Genomic DNA, 25,427 nt, shown 5'->3' with positions numbered 1-25,427 from the left:
GACCGTGAAACAATATTCGAGTCCTTATTACTGTAGTCCGTAGCCTGTATAGGCTCCAACATTCGACTTAACCTCCTTCAATAATTTTATTAACGATTTAGAGAACATTACTTGAAACTTATCTACATATATGTCTTACCGTTCTAATTTATAATATACTAAATGTTAATTTTTTTTCGTAATTAAAACTTTATAAACTTAAAATCAGTGGCGTCAGACTTACATATACATACAATATATTAAATGTAAACTGATGATATGATCGCATCGTGTAATAATTTTGATCATAACATACATAACATTAAACCTGGATAGACAGGTAAACCAATAAATATTTTTCAGCGTTACAATATTATTTAAAGTATATTGCTACTGATTACAACTAATAATATTGAGAGTTGATATGTTGACAGTTAATCAAATTAATAGTATAGATAAATAAGTGATTAGAGTAACAAGATATGTTCTAAATTTCTAATTATTTAATTTATAACATTTATTTTTTGATATTTTATATTAAATTTTTATATATTTCATGCGGTACACTACCGGTTTATATATACGTAGAGGTATCTGTATATTTATTTAATAAATTCATTCTTTAAATTGTCTTATTATTATAAGTTATAATAGAAAGATTAATATTTAATTAAAAATGTTGACAGATTTTTAAAATCAAAAAAATTATAGAAATAAATATCAGATATTTCTTTATAATATTAACCGTATAGATTTAACTGATATAAATAGACATTAGAATAATTTTTCAATAGCTGACGATTGATGCTTTATTTATAAATTGATACCAGCTGTTGGTCGATACTAAAAAATATATTTAATAGTATTTCTACAAAAACAATAGTTAAAACTTAAAACCTTGTTAAATCAACCCATCGCCCATTTATAAATTGAATTTAAATGGTGTATTTAATTGATTTAGTTTATTATTTTAAGCGTTGACACACTCGATTTGTTCACTTCTTGAAATTTTGGATTTTTTCTTGATTAAAAAACGTCGTATAAACGTTCAAAAATATAACAACCGGCAACCGTGACGTTACGTGTTTACGTCAATCGTATAATGATGAGCGATGACGTGATTCGAAAAAATAACGTATTTTCCTTACATTCACGCAGAGCCCGTAATTGTAAGATTATCTACAATACCTGTGAGAATAATAGCCGTGTATAATAAAATGTGATGATAAATTTAGTGTATGTGATTGACCCACCCGCACACATAATTATAACATAGGTTTTGTTGTTACCGTACGGTGTAATACAAACACCACGCGATGTTTTAATATTGTTATTATTATTATTATTATTATTATTATTATTATTATTATTATTATATGTTTATTATTTTAAAGTTCATTTGCGTGAGTAAAAACTGAAATCGCAAGTCGCCCGGCTGGCGCGTCGACCTCATGAAATATAGCCAATATATGTATACTTAGTGGCAGTGGCGGCGGCGACTCGTCGTCGGTGCGCGGCATGTAGTACCATAATATGAATTGGTTGGTGCACATGCCGCCGCAGTGTCGTGCCGACGTTCGTGCGAGCAACTGCAATTATTCCGATCGCACCGCGTTGAGATGTCGTCGGACACCGGCGCCAGTAGATTAGTTGCTCTCACGTCCGAGTAAATTTTTTCTTTAATTTTTGCACATCCGTCCCTCCTCCCGCACACCAAGTGCTATCAGTCAAAAAACGATCATCAGTCCATCGGAAATCCGCCTGCACTGTATCGATTAAAAATAAGAGCATTAATCGTGTTTTACGCTTTATCGTGATGATGCAGTAAAATTATTATATTGTATATGATTAACGCGCGCACGTTTACGATAACGATAAAACCGTCTAATATCCGTCCATCCACCAACGTATCGCGAAATCAGTGACAAAACTGTTGTAGCTATTAGTCATTATATTAAAGTTGGGAATTTTTTCCTCGCACATCGTCAACCGCAGTGGTTACCTTAGCGCGATACTACACCGGTATTGTAATAATAATATATTATAATAATTGTACATAATATCGACGACGACGACGACGACGACGTGACGACAATATCGTACAACAATGACTGTTACTTATACAGCAGAGGTGGCCACGTGCAGAGGTTTTGGATGTTTTCTCAAATTACTCATAAGGTAAGGTGGCTTATAATTTATAACACGTTTAATATTTTCAGATATCATTTTATAGGTACCCGCAAACACGCAACCACTATTGGCCAACTCCGATAAAACGTCGCGTTAATAAAATTAATCATATTATAGGTGGTCGTGTATTCTAATATTATTAATTACCTGTTATTAATTGGTTGATATTAATCAAACGCCATACAATATACTACTACTATTTTATACCTACTACCCTTCATTATACACTAATTTGGAGTATAATAGGCTCATTTATAGTGTGTTTGTATTTGTTCAATGCTGTATATACATGCGGTTTGGTCTTATAGGTATATATACTCGCTATTATACAGTACACCACCGTTATTTATTAAAAAAGTCTCACGTTTTCTAATTTATTGCTATATTTATGAAGTATAAGACATAAGTAACCTACGGTTGGTCAAATACTACCTAACACATTACGCATTTATTACATTACTTATGACCGTTACACAAATTTTCATTTCTTACATCTTATTTATCGTATCAAATAATATTATATTAGTCTTAAGAAGAAGCCATACCCAATATAAAATATTTTCGTTCAGCAAATCCGATTTCGAGTTGATAGTTTGAATACTATAAATACATATTTTAAATTCTTTTTAAAAAATTTATAATTTAATACTCGTAACACACAATTAAAAATGCTCATGTTTCACTTATAAATTTAAAAAAATTGATACTAGGTCAATTCACTTTAATATTTAAACTAAAAACTTCAAATTAGAACATCTAAACAAAAAATTGCTTTGTTGCGTGTTTATAAGACAAACATAACACATGTTTCTCCTCAAATTCTCCGTATTTTACTTCTTATGAATACTAAATTATTGAAATTAAGAGATAACTACCCATTATAGAAATTATAAAGAATAATGTTATCTGTTTTTTTTTTCAAGATTTAGTCGTTGAATTTCTATATTTTAAAAATTTTAAATATTATACATGTTTTGTCTCGTAAAAAATTATGTTATTCCATTATGGCTGCCAAATAAAAATTTTAGACACTCATTATATTAGAGTATTATACTGTACTATTCTCTAAGGTATAAGCAATTGTACCTTGTTTACGGGCCTCTCTTTAAAAAAAAAAGTACAGTATCACAAATTATTATTATTATTTTACTCGATCATTGCCCGACACGAAGGACCATGTGATTTAATGTACCTAATAATATAATAATAATAGCTTTGTTCGAGCCGCATTTTCTGTAAGTATGTGCGTCGACCTTGTACTGGGGAAGTGACTGATCAAACACCGGTTTCTAGATATTTTTGCTATAGTTACTATTATCAAAAACATCAACTGTTTTATTTAATAAATTTAATTATTTTGAGTTCGATTCTCGATCACAGTATACATGTACACAAAGCACTTACAATTTTCAACTATAATACTGAAAAAAAAATATCATCTTTAACGTATATCACATATTTAATCATTATATTATTTTTTATTTCTTTATTGGGCTTTTTTAAAACCATTAGTCTTATCAATTAGGTAAATAAATTTTCAGTATGAAATTAAACAGTTTTAAACCAAATTATTTGCTAATCCAATTTAAATTTAATTATTTATACAACATATACTTTATTATAAAAAGTTAGTAGACAGTAATAAATCAAATATGCATTGTTTCTGACAATTATTAATTGGCCTCTGCAATTGTTTATTTAGCAACTATAATAAATATATATTTATATAATGTAAATATTTAAAATTTTAGATTGTAGTATTTTCTTATGAAATAAATTATTTGAATATTTTTAGTACACATAAATATAATCAAAAACTATATTTCAATGTTTGTAATCTTGTAACTTTAAATTGCTATATTGGAGTTTTGATATCATTATCTTTAAAAAAAAAAATCAAGGTCGGTTAAATCATTAAGATGGATAGGAGACCATATATTTAATTTTCTCGATCATAAATCATAGCACTTCCCTATGATGACTACTATTGTCTATTATTGATTAAATATATTGTTTTCGTTTTAAGGATTATGTTTTTTATATGGAGCTCATGATACGAATTCAAAATATGAAATATTGTATTATAATTATTAACTTATGAATAAAGACAATAATTGTAGATGAGCTAATAATAGTATACATATCACTTAAACTTGTAATACAGCAAAAAAAAAATAAAAAAATATTTAAAAATACTTATAGAATGTAATGTTACTGTTGTAAATTTAAGGTGTGTTAGTTAATAACTAAACAAATATTTTAAAACATTTTGTGAATAGAATCATTAATATAATTAACTATTTATCGTAATTTGTGATAATCATAAATATGTAGATATAAATTATCATATTATTTATAGGTAAATTTAAACTATTTTAAAAAGTGAACTTTAATTAAGTTATTATGAATATATTATTTTTTAAGAGACTAGATAAGTACTTAAAATAAAAGAGATATTAACAAAAGCTTATATTGCTTAAAATATATATATTATATACTATTATATATAATATATTGACTAATTATTCATCGTATAAGTTTAAAAATATTAAAAATAAAATTTAATTTATTGTACGATGACAAAAATGTACAGATATACTTTTTTCTTAAATGATAATTAAATATATTTGTGTTTTATAACTATGCTGTAACTTTTTTGAATCACAAAATAGTTCCCCACTTCACAACATATACGTTTATTATAATGAAATTCTAATTGTTCATTGTTTGCAAATTACTATTGATAACTTCTACATTTTTGTAAGACAATTACGCATCATTCAATGTTTGGGTTATGCTTTATTTACATCACTCAATTACCTTACGTGATATTATTCATATTATCGTAGGTTTATCATTTTTTTATCAGCATAATACACACATAATATAACAATAGAACTGGGAAAATTTATAAGTACCCAAAAGCGCAAGTTATTGTACACCAACTTTCTAGTTAAAATTTGACATTCGTATTACTCAATTTTCAAATACTGTCAATGTATATTTGTTTAAAAATGTATAGTTCAATAACATTAATTCGTGACAACAACCAACTTACAGATTTTTATTGTAGTATGTACCTATTTAATTATGACTATTATTTAAATTTTAATTAAATAAGCCAATTTATTTTTAATTATATATACACAATAATATATAGGTACTTATTTTATTACCTAAGTGAATTAATAACAATAATTGTTGAATTTTCAAATTCAACTAGAGATATTAAAAATTCTTTTAATATTTGATTTAAGACTTATATTCTTTTCAATATTTTTATACCCTTCTAAATTATTCAATATTGTGTTGATACGCAAACAATATACCTACTATATTTTAGCACAGATAGACGATGCGCAAACGATGACCAACAAAAATTTCGTATTTTCAATTCCTACTTCAAATTTCTGTTTTAAACTAATGAATCAAAGATTTTTTAAATTTTTAAAGTATCAATATTTAAATTTATTGTTAAAAAATTAATTGGAAAATGTTACACAATGTGATAGGTGACCGACTTGGATGTACAGGAAGTGTGAGAGTATATTGTACGACTAAAATATATAAACATTAAGAAGCAAATTATAATATCTATATCATTGTGTTGATATGAAATATGGGTAGGTAGCTTTTCATATGAAAAGTAACTTAAACAGCAATATTACAAATCCTTTTTACGTATTACCTATAAAAATGATTGAAAAACGTTGGAAAAAAATAGAGCGTTCTCAATTAAAAATATTATTCTGATAAGATCCACGCTCAATCGTATTTTACATCTTTACTGCAATTTATTCTACAAATAATAATTATACTGTACTTATTACAATTTGTATTAAAGAGGATATGATAAATGCTAGTATATTATTTAGTAGGTAAATATACCATTCTACAATTTTTTTCTTTACATAATAAACAAATTTTGAAGAAATCTTAAGGGAGGAATTTATATATTATTTTCATGCATACCTATTATTAAATAATAATAAATTAGATAATATTAAATATTAATCCTTCTATCCCAAATAAAAAGATGCAACTTTAATAGTATTTCTATTTCCTTGTTATTTATAACTTAAATTATCATAGTTGTTCATTATTTGTACAAATGTATTGTTAATTAAATTATTTATCTAAAATCATTTTAAACTTTTCAATATTTTTCTTTTTTTAAGCCAAGTTATAAAATATTTGTTATTATTATTATTATTAATAATAAATCCTATTTTTGCAATTCATATTCCTAAATATCAACCATTATAAATTATTTAGTCTTTACAAAACTTTAATCTCAACTCAATATATTGTTGAATTAAATTAAATATTATTATTGGTAATTAATAATAATAATATTTTATATATAAGTAACACGCATCAATGAATTTACTAAAACAATTTTAAAAATGGGTACAGTTTTTAACAGTTTCTAACTTTCGTGTATAATGTAATTATATAATAATAAATTAATTATAATATATATTATTGTGATGTTAAAACTTTAGATATTTTATCGTTGAATGAATTAAATTTTGTAAATTGATATGACTTAAGACCAACATTAACAAATTTGTATTTGTCATAAAAATTATTTTAAATTGTACCATGTATATTAGCATAGTATACTATTTGTGTTTAGTTGCATATTAAAAATTAATTGTGGTATACGATACTTTTCGTCAGGGACAATTTTAACGAGGCCCTTTCTGAATAAATGTATAATTTAATTATTGGATGAAACATCAGCTTTCCAATTATTAGATATCCAACACTAATTAATTGTTTCACCTAATTAAGCGATTTAATTACAATATCACGGTTTATTAGATAAATAAGTTGTTCATACTTCTTCATTTAATATTTAATTTCCTCCAAATTTAAATTTATTATCTATATAAAAAAAAAAAATGATCTAATGTTTCTTAAATATTTTATTTATATTTATAAAAAAAAAAATTAAATATAATTAAAAAATTTAAAAAATACTAAGAATTTTTAACTTTTGACCCTATGAGTACCAACTAGATCCAATTTACTACCAGAAACCACCCTCAAAGTTTAAACGTTTTCACTTCTTTAAAAAGTTATTGGAATTATAGAAATAAAAAAAAAAAAATACACATCATTGTAAAATTAGTACATTTATCGCTCAATTTAAAATATATATAACATTGGTAAGTTATCAAAGAAAAATTATAACTTTACAATTATGCATAGTATTATTAATTATAAATTAGATATTAATTAATAAATATGTATTACCAATGGTTAACTATATAACACCAACTAAATACTTTAACATTTTTAAGATTTTCTGTAAGTTGTTTATTTAAGATAAAGTAAATGCAATATAGTTGGTTCGGTCATAAATAATTACATAATTATTATATGTTAAGTAAAAAATTAATGTAATACAATTTGCATCGATATTGTTAAATGGATGATACCTATTTTTTTACAAGCAATTATATTTATAACTAAAATTAAAATAACGATACAACAATTAAAGTTTATATGAATTAATTTTTTTTTTTTAATAATAATATGCAGCCATAACAACATTTCTTAGTCAAGTATTTTATGATATCAGAAAAATTAAAATACATAGGTAAGTTTATACTATAAGCCTCATACCTAATAATTATGCACCACCGATACTAAGTACTCAATATTTTCATCAACTTTCTTTACTGTTTATAGAATTGTAAACAAGATCGTCCATTTAAGTGACAACACTCATTATTTCAAAAAGTTAAATTTTTAAACTAATAAGTGTAAATAGGTACTTAAAATTTAAATGAATCATCTTGCAGATACATTTATATTTTTTTTCTTTTTTAAATTATATTTATCAAATATTTATAATCCATACTACGCATGCAATGATTAAACTGAAGGGAGAGTTAAGAGTGATGAGATGGTGAAAAGGAAGCTCAAATTTGAGCTACTTATGCAATGGTTTATTTATACCTTTTATAAAGTAAAGGTGTATAAATGTATTATTAGCTATGAAGTTAATAATTTAATTAGAGTTACAATTTATGTTAAAAAAAAAAATTAAGAAACTATAACACTATCGTTGTCATAGTAATAAAAAAACCTTCAATACCTACTTCCGAAAATAATGATTAATTGCATTTAAAGTTTTTTTGCTACAAATGTATAATAATAAATCATAAAACGAATCAACACCTAATTAACACCAACATATTATACGTTTCTATAATAGTACGCCTACTTATGTAGTTGTTAATATATTTTATTAGCATAAATTATCATGATTACGTCTTATGATAAATAAATCGTTTTAAAACGAATACTGCTATGTTCAAAATATCTTTAATACGACAATACAGACAAATTACCAATATTTTTAAATTTTTGTTTAACTTTAATCTATTATAGTAAGCACATTATGGATTTTCTACTTACGTATTACAATTTTATACCTAAAATCATGAAAATTTTAATTTTAATTTTATTTTATACCTAGCAATTCTAGTTATCTCACACGAAAATTAAAAATAATAATTTTTGTTAAATTTTCTTGTTGTTAATCACCTTTGTTTAGTAAAAATTATTAATTATATTCAAGCATAACAAATAGTTTTTGTCTTATTGTATATATCTAGTGGTTAGTATATATTATTAATATTTAAATTACATAATGTATAGTAGGTTTATTGTTTATCATTAGTTTATACTGATACGAGTTTATACATTTCAATATCTATACGTCAACCAACAACTTTATCTGGTTTCTCCCACTTGTCATATTATGTCTGTCACGATCAAGTGTTTAACCTATATTCCACAAAAAAAAAATTTAATTGTCCCACTTTTTTCAATGAGGTGATTAATGTAAGAAAAATGCATAGTAATACAAAGAAGAGTAATGACAAATTTCAAAAAATTATTCAAAAAGCTTTACTTAAAAATTGATTACAAATCAAGTGATCAGACAGATATAAGCATTTTTAATATCTATACAATTTAATCTAATCTAATCGAATGTGTAATCTATATTGGTATAATCTAAAATTTAACAGTATAATTTTTATAAATATTTTAGTATATTGATTAAATAAAGGTAACAAGTAGTTATGCATAATTATAAAAAAATATATATATTTTTAGATTTATATACAAGATTTTCAATACTATAACAAATTTTAAAATACAGAACTATAGTTGTATTCATTTAAAAATGTACTATCCAATTAGACTACGTTCCAAATAAAATAATTCAATAAAATACGTTACTATTAAACTATAATATAATAAATATATTTATCTCATTAATCAATTAATATATCTGTTTGTTTTTTTTTTTATATAAGCTATAAGAGTCGATTTATTTGAAATTAACTGAAGGTCATATTGTATTTATTATGAATATCCTAGAATCGTTTGTTATGTTTATTTTATTTATTTTTTTTTTTTTTTAATGATTAACTAAAATAAACAATTTGAATTCCTATATAACTCATATAAATTTAAAACTGTAGATTATTTCTATTAATTGTCCATTATTTGTGAAAACAATATCGACTTTCGATTTTCAAATATAACAATAATTTTAGTGTATTAAATCAGAGTTTATTAATTGTTTTCAAAAAATATCAATAATATAAAAATATAAATTCATAATATTTTTTTATTTTGCAAGCCAAATGTCCCCTATTAAACATATTTCTGAGGGACATCAGTTATCACTTTATCAGTCACAATTATTAATTTATAATAAAATATTTTAAATACATATTACATAAGATGAGAATTATATAAAAAAATTTTCAAAACTCTAAAGTTTATATTTTGTTTACGTTGACTAGTTTATAATATTTGAATTAACTTACACATCTAGAAATATCAAATTTTTTTCACATTTACACTTTATTTCACCTGTATAGATATGATGCATAAAATTGGTCAAATAATGTTTTTTAAGCTTAAAAAATTGTAGTAATAAATAATTTTTAAAACTTTTGTATAATTAATACAAATAATGGATTATTGTTATTAATTTATTATACATCTAAATTTATTATATTTACGACTTACATTACTTAGCGATAATTTAATTTTTAAGAATCTTGAAAGGACATATAGGCCAGTTGAAACTATAACATAATATTTTGTATTTTAAGACCGGTATACCGGTATATTTCATACCTACCGGTGTTGCGCTCTTTATATTTTATGGTCAGTAAACTAATAATAATTACTCTTATATTTCACTTTTACCTTCGACCATAAAAAATATATATTTATCCACTTTAATTCCACCGACATTGAAATATTATATATTAAACATACACTATGTTTATTGACAACTGAGTAATTGGTTAAATATCTTTTGTTATTGAAAAAAAAATATTCTTGCATTTAAAATGTTCTTAGCTGATTTGCAGTTAATATTTGATAATGGTATCATCGTAACTTTTATAAAATGTCTTTAAAACCGACATACACAAGTATAATACACTGATATGTGTGTATTTATATAAACGAAATCAAATTTTTATTGTTACAAATTAGTAATAGGTTTATTGCACTGCATATAATATTGTTTGGTCTATACTATGGGGTTACAATGATACTTATTGATAGTTTTAGTTACTTCTATAATTGTACAATTTTCATTCATATTATTACATTTATAACAGATAACCTAGTTACCTAGTAACTTAAGTTGTACCGAACATAAATAATTTTAATTTTATTTAGGGTTGCTATTTGGCCCAATAATTGATTTATCAATTTTGATGACCGAGCATAATTGGTACATAAAAAGTCATTTCAAACACAATTTATTGGTAAAATCCCTATTACAAGAGTTACTGTTTTTAATGGCAACACATATTGATATTTATATTTATTATAGATTTTTAACCTAAATACAAGTGTGTAGACAGTGTTAATTTTCTGTGCATCTGATATGTACTTTGGAAACCGTAATTGCTTGCCGTACCAACTAGTGTTGTCTCACTTGTTTCTGTCTTATATACGTGTAACACAGAAAATACCAAATTCTTACTAGAATCTTACTAGATAAATATTAATACAAATTTACTTATTATCAAATTTGTAAGAAAAATAAACTCTACTCGAGAAATGAATTTTTTTCACATTTTTCTTTTAACGATCTACATAAATTTGAAAAAAAAAGTATTATCTATGTACTTATAACTCATTTAAAAATGAAAATATGAAAAAAAACTCTTCACTCAAGCACAGTTTGTATACATCATATTTTCTAATTATTTTTCTTGTATGTTACGCATGTGTAAGACAAAAATGAAACATACCGGTACAATGTCCTCTTAATCAGTCTTAAACAACGATAATATTTTTTTTTGAAAACGAGCTCTGGTTTATACCTCATTGTTCATATTATAATTTATATTTATTGTACTCAAAGATCTGTTTAAAATAATAATAATAAGTGGGTATTAAATAGTATAGTAGTAGTATAGAGTTTTTAGTAAAAATAGAACTATACAATACTTTTCATTTTTCAAGTACTATAGTGATAGATTATTTAATAAATATGTAATAAATTAATTGTGTTATTTCATTTTGAAATATTCCTTTATTATTGTAAGATATACAAAATTTAAATAATTTATAAATATATGTGATAAACAGCCGTAGATACTACATAATTATAAATAAGTACCTACACATGGAACTGAGCGCCTAACATTTCTAACAAATAAGAATACCTTTATGAATTTTACAAAGCCTGGATATAACAGGGTTAATTTATAAACATCTGCATTATACTATGTTTTTTTCGGGCTAATCAATTTTATTTTTATTATTGCAGTAAAAAAAAAAAATTTTATAAAATCGATATAGATGTACAAAATCCGTCGCCAAATGTCTTGGCTTAGTGGTCATTGCACAACAATAGTTCACAAATTATTTTAAGATAAAAATATATACATGAAAGTCACGATCATATGAAAACTGGTAAATTTCATGGTTTGAATAATGCACGTCATAATATTATCGATTTTTGTCCAAATAATATGTGCGATTGAAAATTTGAGTTCATTATTTTTTGTTAAATTATTGTTATAACTCGTATGTTAATTATTTTAAATTCAATATTTCGTAATATTAATACAAATTTTTCGGTATTTTTACGTGTGAAAATTTTGGAATTAAATATACAAATCAACGAAATAAATCAAATCTTATTCACTCGACATATGCGACTAAATACTGTATAAAATTAATTTTCGTCTAACGATATCACCAGAATAATAACACTTGCTAGTTGCTACCCGACCAAAAAATTGTTATTAATCATCCACAAACATGGCGACAGCCAGATAAAATCTAGTTTGAAAAAAATTGCCGCCAAAAAAAAAAGCGGCTTAAACGCTCTGTCAAATTAACCGCTGACACTGCAGTTTACCGATTGAATTGTATGCAAACCTAACTACCTATAACGTATTGAATACAAAATATTAGGTACGATTATTACAAATAACAATCTCTCGTTAAACATAATTAAACAGCATGTTTCGATCATCTGTCCAACCATATCAATCAGATATAAACGAAATGTTTACGCACAATTCGCATTCTGGCAACCCTCAAATCAATTATAAACCGATGAAATAAGTCAACAAGTATTTAGTCTAGATTGTTTATTTAATTTCGGCCAGCTGGCTTTATCCACGTTTATCATTGATTTGGCGTTTAAATAAAAACCAAATCGTCTTAAATATTAACTATTTCATCAAAAAATGCTGTGAACTGTTTTCAAAACAATTTTCTCATTCTTAATATTATATACATGGCTGTAACGCGATTGCGCCCAACAAATAAGCACGATTACGCCCGTTTTACCATTTTACCCACAAAAAATGCAACACGATTGCGCTCCGTGAAATATAGGTATACACTATTTAAAAATACAGTCAAAATAATAAACTCAAAGTTTAAGTTAAAAGTTCGAGTTAATCAAATTCGACTGTATTAATACATATCATAAATTTTACAATTATCTTCGTTGTCAATAATATATTTGTTCATTAAATCAATACAGTAATATACAGTATAATACAGTATATTATTGCATAATATTTTTATTAAACAAGACTAGCGGTTTCCAAACTTTTTTTTTCCAGCGGTGCTATTTTTTTGTTTAATTTCAGCCATCATGCCTAGCCGTGAATACCACGAGGAACATACAAAAACAAATCAACACTAATTCTCGTTGATAATCAGTTTTTTTTAAATTTACTGAACATAACACAATACAAGTATTCTAAACATATTGCTGACTTAAAACTAATACATTTTTATATCTGAAAAAAAAATAATAAAAAATGTTAAAAAAGAGAAAAATTATTATAATCACGAATAAAACTATATTACTAAAGTGAAGTGTATGGCTGCTAGCTTATGTTGGCAAAGTTTGGCAATGTCAGGTTTTATTTTTGACGACTGGAGACTGGAGTCGAAGGTCAGGTCTGCGTTGAGGCGATTACGGTATTTTGTGTTTCTTTTTTTTTTTTAGTTTTAGTGTAAGCCAAAAATCCTGACTTGCATAATTAAATAGTGACAAAGAGTAATAGTAATACTTTCTTCTCTCCGATTAAAACCTTATAACTATTGTCTAACTATAAGTAAACCAGAATTCGTCGTACAAATTGTTATTGAAGACATTTTTTAATGTTGGGTCTGAAATCAAATTTCCGCATTCTGTTAGAGACAAGCTTGAGGGTTTTGCATGAACAAGAATGGAAGTAGTACATATTCATAATCCTTCAACAACATCTCTTGAAATGCAGGGAAATACTACTCAGATACATTTTATAGCTGTTTAAGGTGCTCTAAAATCTCGTTGACATCAATATTGGCAGCCTCTTCATTCTTCACCAAAAAAAAAAAAAACTTGCATAATTGAAAACATTCCGTAAACATGACTTTGCCCATATGGCTGTTTTATTTTTAAATGTGAGAAATTGGTTTTTATTGTTTTATTGTTTTTTAGGTGGCGGGGAAGTATATACAAGTTAGTGTGGCCTGACTTAGCAGCATTCCTGTTTTGTTATTATACTTTGAATTTGACTTATCGCTTTGTATTAAATCAACAGCAAAAACGGTGAGTGTACCTTATTTATAATATTTTTAATTTTTTATGACCAATACAATATTATATTAATTTAAATTGTATGCTTAAACAAATAGAAAGATACCAAAATCAAAATTTTAGATATATTTCTGTTTACTTTACAAACAAAACAATAGTTCGTTTATTCTCTTTACACGTTTTATAAAAATTGAATGAACTTGACCCGACTTGAACTTTAGTGGTTTTATCCCCACGGTTATCATTATTGTTTTTACAAAAAAAAAATTAATTAAACTATTTAAAATTAAATAAAACTTTATTTTACATTAACCAAGTTGTAAAATTTATATTATTTATACATTTAGATTTTATTTACTCATTACATTAAAATGTAAATATTTTTTACAGCAAAATACTTATTCTTGCATCAAATTAAGAATTACAGATTTATATTTATACACAACGGTCTAATTTAATTGTTAAACTAACTTGTAAGAATTTTTAAATAAAGTGGTTTTTGCAATAAGCTTTTCATTTAGCTTATATACTACTGTGCGATGGATATTTTAGAGTTAAATTTTATTAAACGTCATAAACATAATTTAAATCAATCAAAAATTATAGATTATTATTACATAATTTTTATAGTATGGAAATAATTCTTGCAATGAATAATTTGTTATAAGTCTTAAAATTGTATACATATTTTCATATTTTTCATAAAATATAGATACCATGTGTAGTAAAATAACTAAAAAACTATAAACTTTAGTTTGGCAATCAATATTAATATGTCCAATTTATTATCAACACCCGCTATACTTTACCAGATACTGAAATTACATGATATTTCCGGATATTTTAATTTTGTGTATATTTTACATTCATAACATGTTAACAGTTATGTTGTAGATAATATAGATATTTAATATTCGAAAATATTCAAACTTCGATTCTAATTAATGTATTTACTTATGTAGTTGTATTATACGAGTACCTACTTATGTTTGCATACATACCTAATACATTCATTGTAATATAAATTTGATAAAAAAAAAATTCCGAGTAAAAGTTTTTTAGATTTTTAAACTCTTATTTTGGTATAGTTTTGAACTTTTTTAAAACAAAAATTATACAAACACCTATGCAGGGTTACATAAACAATCACTTGACATTAACAATAGTGTGAATTATATTTTATTCAAGAATATTCGAAAGCATATCGGATTATTGTGAAACATACAGCGACTTAATACCGTTGTCCTTTGTGCTGGGATTCTATATATCCATAATAATGCAACGATGGTGGGATCAATATTGTTCGATTCCATGGCCTGATCCTATAGCAGTTTACGTGAGTTCGCATATTCATGGACAGGTACGAACAATTTACATCACTATATGTATAAATCACGTTACAACCATCTGTATACCGGTATACTTACTGTTGAACTAATATCCGTTACCAAACCGTAGGACGAAAGAGGGAGATTGATGAGACGAACGATCATGCGGTATGTCTGTTTGGGTCTGACTATGGTATTCTCTAATATCAGCCCTAGAGTAAAGAAGCGTTTTCCCACACTGGACCATTTTGTTGAAGCGGGTACGTATGATTTGACTTGTTACCATGGCAGATATATATTACCAATGTCTGATGATCAGTTTTTTAATCATGACAAATATAATCGTTTACTTAACAATTTTTATAAACTTTTTAAAGTATTCAAATTCATAATGGACTGCTATTGTGTTTGTTGTACAGGATTGTTGTTGGAAAACGAAAAAACAATCGTGTTGGATTTAAATGAAAAATTTCCCAGACACTCCAAACACTGGTTGCCGGTCGTGTGGGCGGCGAGCATAGTGACTCGAGCCAGAAAAGAAGGACGGATCCGCGACGATTTCGCGGTAAAAACGATAATTGACGAGTTGAACAAATTTCGCGGTCAATGCGGTTTGTTACTCAACTACGATTCAATAAGCGTACCTCTCGTTTATACGCAGGTAAATTTGATATTATAATGAATTATTTATTTTACTATCGATTTAAACCATTTTAATATTACGTAAAAACCTGCACTAAGTAAGTACAAAGTTAAATTTCGAACATATTATTCACTACGCTTATTGGATTTTATCTTAAGATATCTAAGTATTTTAAATTTGACATTTTTTTGCATAATCAATATCTATAGTTTATCCTATATTTATAATAACTATTAAAGGGTAACAAAAATGTTCATCACACTCATGAAAATAAAAATTTATATTTTACTTTAAATTAAAAATAATTTTACTGTAATCACATATAATAAATACATTTTATATTAAATGTATATGGTTTTAAATTACAATTTCCTTGAACCACGAATGGCTGCTATAATACTAAATAGTTTTAGAGCCCTGGGACTTTTTTTGTGTTGCACTTCAACATTTTCCAATATTAATTTTAATTTAACTTAGAATTAATATTTTTGCATTATTTTATATCAGTTGGTATAATTATGTATTGTGAATATTTTTTGATAGGACCGAAAACACCAACTTTTAACGTTTTAATAACGCACCTAGGGCTATAGTCTCTTCAGCCTCTTTTGTGTTAATCCGGGGTTGAATGTAACTCATGGATCTACATATAGTATAATATTATAAAATATATAACAAAATAATAACGAGTTTATTAAGCACAGCTTTTATGAAAAAAAAAATCGTTCAGTTTTACACAAATTCTACATTTTTGTATCAACATATTGTTCCATTTTTATTTTTACCAAACATTATTTTAATCGTAAACAAATAATATAAACTTATCTACTCGTGATAACTTTAGACTTATTTATAAATGTTTATTTTTTCTATAGGTCGTAACATTGGCCGTTTATTCATTTTTTATTACAACTGTAATGGGAAGACAATGGCTAGATAAACCAGTGGCGCAGTTGGCAAATCTTAGACAACAAACGGAATCTAGTCCGGCAAATTATAACTATATTGATTTATATTTTCCAGTATTTACTACTTTACAGTTTTTCTTTTACATGGGGTGGTTAAAAGTGGCCGAATCGTTGATAAATCCATTTGGAGAGGACGACGATGATTTTGAAGTCAATTGGATCATTGATCGCAATGTTCAAGTATACATAACGATTAAAAATATCTCAATTCATCTGAATACTTATCGAAACATATATTATTAAATTACGTATAATTTTACTCTTCAGGTTTCGTATTTAATTGTGGACGAAATGCATCACGAACATCCAGAGTTAATCAGGGATCAGTATTGGGATCAGGTGTTCCCGACAGAATTGCCATATACTGTAGCTGCCGGAGAACGTGAACGGCATCCCGAACCATCGACAGCCAATATAGCTGTGTCAGATGCAGACGCTGAATATTCACTGCCACCAAAATGCTCCGAAGATGGACAACCCATAGTAAATATAATATAATTTACACCACACCCAAAACCGCTTAAAAATAATTTAACTTTATTATTTGTTTAGAAATTAGAATACATAGAACACCTAACCTAACCTATCCTATATACTATAATATAGTAGAGTTTGCGTTTTTATTTATATCCTAAAAATATTCTTAAATAATATTTTCCAAATAATTATGAGTTCATATTAAAAAAAATTTTAAAAAAATTCGAGTAATTGTAACTTTGGATTTTTTTAATTTATAAGTAAATTTTTTACTTTTCGACTTGATCGTATAATACTTTTACATTATACCTATTTTGTAAAATTTAAAAAACAAATAGAAATTATGAACAACAGTCGTTCTTAAACTTATTTTTTAGTTTTTCTTGTTATCATTGCGTATATTGAATAGTGCCCCAGCAATCAGCAAATTATTTACCACTTGTTCAATTGAACGTTGTCTATGTTGAGCTTCTAGAGAATTAAAAATTGTTGACAATACGTTATTACGTTACTATATTCAAAGAAGTGATTTTTCAATGTTTTTGAAATTATGGTACATTTATCACGGCTACACCACGACGTACAACAACGTTATACCAAAGGTAATATAGTAAACGTCTTTACCTCAATTATTTGTCATCGACTGCCGATAGGGCTTTACAACACGATCGAATAGTGAGCACAGTACACGCGTACAAAGTCAAACACAAACACGTTACGGTCGTGCCGGATATACGCCGACTGTCAAGTATCGATGACTCATAACAGCATATAATATACGGTGTGGCGGACGTAATGTCGCCTATTCGCAAAACCCGTATTATGTTCCCATACATTTTTGCCCACGCATTAGGTATAACGCGTAAAATAAATAATATTAAATCACATCCATACACACATATTATTAGGTATGCATTACGATAGTCATCAGTCATCACCAATTAACCATACGCCATACAGTTCGTAACACATTTCGTTCTCGCGTTTTGACATCATAGTCTTGTTGCAGGACGATGACGACGCGAACAGCGGCATACACTTCGTAGCGACAGGCGGCAGCTACAAGAGGTCAAACAGTCAGCTGCGCGGCCGTCCCATTTCGTCGCACAGCTCCAACGATCATCACCACCACCTCAACAACCAGAGCGTGGCTAGTTCGTTAAACCGCGTAGGTTCGGTCACCTCCATATTGAAAAATCTGTTCAAACGCACCGGTGGTACCTCAGCCCAGTCGGGTGGCGACGGTGAGTGCCGTTTTATTTCTTCGTAGCCATTATTTAAAGGTTCCCAAAGCCCAAGATACCCCTTCATTCCGTCCCTGGCTTATGATGAATAATATAAGTGGGCAAGATCTTACGTAGGATATAGCAGAAAAAACCTGAAGTTCCTGTACAGGAGTAAAAATTAAATATTTTACCGATTCTTACGCGGTGTTACAATTTATAATGTTAGGTCCTATAGAAACTTAAAAATTTTAAGCAATGTGACAACAGTTCGGCCCTCATGTAGTGATTTTCAATGAAAAAAAAAAGGTCCTACATAAGCGCAAAAAAATAAATGTTCCTCCAAATTTATATTGGATAATAAATCACGAACATAGTTGGATAACGCAAAAATAGTAGTATATCTCCATCCCCCTACGTACCATCACTTACCTACATATTTTTACGAATAGTACTAATACGCTATAATCATCTAAATTTTAAAAAAACTTTAAAATTTATTAAAATTTATTATTATTCTCAAATGAATTACAACTATTGTCTATTGCTATTCTGGCATTTAGTTGACTGTGATTAACACCTATACGAAATCAACACAAAACATTTTTATCTATCATCGTAGTGAACTCACTATACCATTAGAATTGTAAAATTGTGTTTTTTACCAATTTTCAATATACGTAGACATGTATTTTTCGTTAGGTATTTACTTTGTCTCCTATAAAATAGAATTGAATACATATATATATATATATATATATATATATATATATATATGTGTAAATATAAATATGTGTACCTAATACATTATCTTATGCCAATATTATACCAACTATCGTATTCGTCTAATAAGAGTTTGAAAATATGTTAGAATTTGTCATTAAACTAAACGACAATTTCATTTTTGTGAAGTTGAATTCATGAAACCCTTCAAAATAAATTTCAAATTTTCAATGTCAAGAATCGTAAAGCTTTACAATAATTATATTGAAGTAAAAAAAAATATAATAATGTTGTACAAAATAAATTTTATGGCTTATACAAATACATTTTCAAAAATTAGGTTAGTTTAGTTAATAAAATGTAAAAAAATTATTTTTACCAAAAAAAAAAAAAAAATTAATATTTAGTTAGGTCGTAAACGTGCGGTAAAAGCGCTCAGCTATTTATTTGACACGCGAATGATCAATTACTACACACATATTTACACAACCCACATTCAAGCAATTATAAAATTGCCTTAATTAAACTTCTTAAGTATACAGTCTGAATTATATCTCAAATAATCGTAACAATCATTATAGGTAATACATAACTCTAATGTAGCGATGGTTACCAACCTGAGGTAATCAGCTTATGTACGTGAATGTCTATATTGTGTGTTACCTATATAACAATCCAACGCCATAATAATACTGTCCCCGTAACAAAATACAAAACAATACAAAAACAATACGAAAAGAAAAAAAAATTATGAAGAGTGATCAGCAAAAGTTTAAATTATCAACGACTAAAATAGAAAATATTATAATAGGCAATACGTCTTGGAAAGCGCTTATTAAAATACCGTTTCATTAAAAAATAAACTTTTTTTTAAATCACAATTATTTTATTTAATAATTTTCCCAAACTATTAATTTTTTATGTTTTTAGGCGGCTATATCAGGGGTGTCCCTAGACTGTTAAATTGAACTTACTTTATTCCTAAATTACAAATAATAATACAAATTTACTAGGTTATTTACTAATATGAGCTATCTTCACTCAAAATTGTTTTTCACATGCAATTTATTGTAATTAGAGAGTTTTCGGTGGCTTTAAATAGTTATAAGTCATTACAATGAATTAGCCTTCTATATAACTAAAATTCGACGTATGATATTTTTAGTATTTTAATTTTATCACAAGTTATGAGCATTCTAAAATATACAAAAAAATGTATTCTTTTTAAAATGCTCAAATAAATTGCTTCAAAATAAAAACATCTAAAAAATCTTCCGGAAGCCTAAATATTACATTCTCCTTTAAAGGTAATAATAGATCAATTCAATCAACAGAATGATAATAGATATAGGTACATGGATAACATAAATCATAATATATTTATTAAGTAGCTATACTATTTTATTATATTGAATTCACTGTTTTTATGTCTATAAATGCTCTATAAAAATGCTTTAATTTTGTCATTATATACTTAGGAATAATAATTATATACAAATGATTATTAAAATTTTAATCTTTAAGCTGCACTACGCTTAATTATTTTTTTTATTCTATGTAAAATAACCTACAATGTTGGACCTCACAAATTTGTATTTATTTTGGCTCCGCAAGTCTTAAGAAATTAACCTCTTCCCATTGACAAATAATAAGTTTAATTCTCAGAATTTATCCGACCCCAAGTGCAGTTTAAAAATAATGTATCTTCTATACTTATTTTAAAAATTTACATCTACTTTTCGTATTCGTTATCAATACCTAAACAAATTTCAAATTTATCAAAATAAGTGTATACACTCTAATAAAAATTTCTGAACATACTAGTTTCCTTTCTCTGTGCTTAATTTAAAATAAAACAGTTAAAATTTAAATAACTATATTGGATAAGCATTATTTTTGAGCCATTTTTTTTTTTTTTATTTATTTATTAAAAATTACGAGTGCAATACACTTACATAATTATCTAACCATAAATAACGAGTATTTTAAATAAATTACCTAATAAACATAATAGGAAAGTTATATTATTGATGTACTCACTTTTTATGTCTAATTTACGTAAGTCACCTGACCTATATATAATAAAATATAAAAACATAACTACCTATTTTTTAAAAACTAAATAACTTAATCGAATATTAAGTTATTATAACAATTTCTAACGACCTAAACTGGCTAAACTATTAAGTTAATAAGATGTAATCTTTACTACCACGAAAACACATTAAAAAATATCAATACTTAACTGATGTGCTGAAAACAAATTTTTGCTCCACTTAAAATCTAAAATTGTCGTCTATATGAAAAATAAAGACTTGAAAAGAAAAAATTTTTAAATAATTTCATTATTAATAAATAATAACTAATATTATGATACATTATGTTCCTTATATTGAAATCGTTTATGACTTATTTCATACAGGACTTTTGTCAAGGGTATCAAGCAGCAACAGATTTCCAGGCAGTAGCTGGCAGAGTCAAGAAAGTTTACAGAGTAGTAGTAGTAAATTACTACAACAGCAGTTTGGTAGTGTACGAATCGCCGATCAGGTATAGCGTAAAAATAAATAACAACCGATACAATATTTCAAAATGTCTTATCGTTTTTATTAGGTGATCGAGGAACTAGACGAACAAATGACAATCACAGCGGGAGGTCGGCTAGAGAGGCGCAACGAGAAACCAAACGTGCGCACCGTATTTCCGCCTCAACCGCCACTGCCCAACGACTCAGCATCATCAAATTTATCAAATATCACTTACACAGAAGTGTTATCAACTAACGATGATTTTGGCTATCAAGATGGAAAACAAGAGGATACATTGATGCGCAGCGACAGTGACAGCAGTAACCGCCACACGCCCAGTACTTCTAGTTTGTTGTTTGTTGTCGAACCAGTGGTAAGCCAATCTGCTACTGCAAACAACGATGCGCCCAACAGTAGGACTTCGTCAGTCACTTACGATTATGAAACATCTAGACGGACACCAGACCATCATGACTAGTATTTTATTGATTTATTGATTATGTTAATCTCAATTTTATTTAGAATATACACATTCTGTTAAAACAATAAACAGTTCATTTTAAAATGTTAGAATAAAGTACGTACATTTAAGAAATATAATTAGATGTATAATACAATATTATATAACATCAAATATTATTTGACTATTAGTTATTAACTAGATTACTGACAATAACAAATTTTAAAATTGGCTTAACGTTAATAAATGTTTTATCGCTGTTCAAAAACTGAAAAATGTGTAATTTCCTTAATATATATATATGTGTGTGTGTGTGTGTGTGTGTGTGTGTGCGTGTATTTTTTTTTCATTGATATAATATGAGTATATAAAACTAATTGATTTTTGTAAAATTCTAACAATAATCATTTACAATTTATTTTAAAAGACTTAAAAGTAAAAATTATGTTTTAAATTTTACAAATATTTTTCTTTTTCACACTTTCTACTAAATAATATTTCTTAATTATTAATTTTATTTATTAAATTACAAAATTTATCTTAAGTTGTAGGGAAACAAATAAGATATAATATTATAAAAAGATGATCTAGACTCATTCATACAGATATTTATAAACATAACTTATGAATGTAAATCAGATAAAACTTCTAATATTAACATATGGATATTAAACAATAAATGATTATTAATTACTAATTACTTTTCATACAAAATATATAATTTTTCATTGAAATTGTTTTGATTATTATAGCAGCATATCAATTTTGAATACGTTACCAAAGTTCATTAAGGTAAAATTATAATCTATGACAAAGATATTAATTTTTAGATGTTAATGAACTAATCTTTCAGAAAAAAAAGAGCATTATAAATCATTATCATGCATTTAAAAATTTTACAATATTAAGATACACATTCCAAATATTCTAACTTTCAAATAATGAATAAAAATAATTAATTATTAGCTACTAATATAGTTTTTTATTTGAATTATTATTTTATTGAAAATAATTTTAGAATTGTATTAAACTACTATATAAAATGCTAAGTAAGATTAAAATTATAGCAATTATTGATTTAGCTGATGTTTTACAAACTATAAATAAAAAATCTACAAAATTATTATTTATATATTTCAGAATTTATCTTAAAATGAAAAAGAATCCATTAATTTATATTCATAAATAAATATTATTTTACAAATTTAGGAGATATTGAAAAATAATAAACAAAACTGAATAACTACTACGTACTATCAAAAAAATTCTTTTATTGAAAAATAATTTAAGAATTAAATTTAATAGTAAAATTATTAATAAATAAAAAATAATTTCAACTATGACAGATACTTGCATCATAAAATGACCCTGAATTGTCCTCCTTAAAACTAATATGAAAATATTATGCCTCCAGCTTAAAATTTTAACTTTATTATTTAATATAAACATACACATTTAGGATATTGTACATGACAAAATTATAAACAAACATGAAAAACTATGAAAGATACTATTAAATAATATTTTTTTGGATTTAAATATTTTATTTTGTTATTATACAGTATGCTGAACTAGTTTGATGATAATAAAATTATTGATTAAACAAAAATTATTAAAACTATAAGAAAAACTTTTGCATCTTTATGCCTCTGAACTTGTCTTAAAATTAAAAAATTATTTGTATTTACAAATTATATTAATATTTGAACAATATAACCTAATTCTAACTTAAACATTTAAAATGTATTAAAATCTTAAAAATAATAATATTTCTTGATTTGAAATCTAAGAATTTCATTTTACATTATACTAAGTCAGATTAATCTTAATAATATTATCAAATAAACAAAACTTAATAAAACTATGACAAAGATTCTTGCATATTAATTTGCGTCTGAACTTGTCTTAAAAATAATAAGAGTATTTGTGAACTAAAAAAAATATTCAAAGAATATTACTTAATACTAAATTAAATATATAAGATTTTATATCTAAATTTTTTTTTTTTTATCAACAACTCAAGAATTCTATTTTACACTAAACTTAGATTTTATTGATCTTTCTAAAACTAGTAAAACTATGACAAAGATTCTTACATATTAATTTGCTCTGAACTTGTCTTAAAATTAATTGAAGGAGTTTGAATTATAAGAATATTCAAAGAATATTATTTGTTGTTAACTTAAATATATAAGATTTTCTATCTAATTCTTTTTTTTTTTTTTTTTCATTAATAACCTAAGAATTTAATTATACACTATACTAAGAATCTGATTAATCTTAATATTATCAAATAAACAAAAATTAATAAAACTATGACAAAGACTCTTGCATATTTATATGCTTCTAAACAGTCTAAACTTGTCCTAAAATAAATAACTAGCAAATTTTACAGTTTTGTCAATATTTGAACAAAATTACATAATTCTAACTTAACCATTTAAAATATTTAAAGAGCTAAAAAGTAATAATTTATTATAATTTAAATTTTAAATTTTATTTTTATTCATAACTATAAGGATTTAATTTAACACTATACTTAAATCTGATTAATCTTAATAATATTATCAAATAAACAAAAAATAATAAAACTATGACAAAGATTCTTGCAAATTAGTTTGCCTCAGAACTTGTCTTAAAAATAATTGGGCCTTTTGCACTACTCAATATTTGAACAATATTATAGAGTTTTAACTTAACTATTTAAAATATATTAAAAGCTTAAAAGTAATAATTATTTTTGATTTTAAATTATTTTATTAAATTCTTTAAAATTTTAATTTTACACTATAC

The 25,427-nt window shown here is 25.5% G+C and overlaps 1 protein-coding gene across 1 annotated transcript; it reads left to right on the top strand.

Moving 5' to 3' along the window:
• Nucleotides 1–1,554: 1,554 nt before the first annotated feature.
• On the top strand, nucleotides 1,555–22,724 carry LOC112596808 (bestrophin-4-like). The gene is made up of 10 exons (XM_025342613.1): nucleotides 1,555–2,157; nucleotides 14,186–14,296; nucleotides 15,473–15,644; nucleotides 15,743–15,872; nucleotides 16,032–16,273; nucleotides 17,131–17,403; nucleotides 17,491–17,706; nucleotides 18,710–18,944; nucleotides 22,069–22,196; nucleotides 22,260–22,724. The coding sequence occupies exons 1-10, from the start codon at nucleotides 2,087–2,089 to the stop codon at nucleotides 22,650–22,652; spliced, it is 1,971 nt and encodes a 656-aa protein (XP_025198398.1). The 5' UTR covers nucleotides 1,555–2,086; the 3' UTR covers nucleotides 22,653–22,724.
• The last annotated feature ends 2,703 nt before the right edge of the window (nucleotides 22,725–25,427 follow it).

This window comes from Melanaphis sacchari, unplaced genomic scaffold, assembly GCF_002803265.2.
Source record: "Melanaphis sacchari strain LSU unplaced genomic scaffold, SCAv2.0 Contig34_pilon_pilon, whole genome shotgun sequence".
In the NCBI taxonomy this organism is placed as follows: domain Eukaryota; kingdom Metazoa; phylum Arthropoda; class Insecta; order Hemiptera; family Aphididae; genus Melanaphis; species Melanaphis sacchari.
This window is presented reverse-complemented; position numbering and strand designations above follow the sequence as displayed.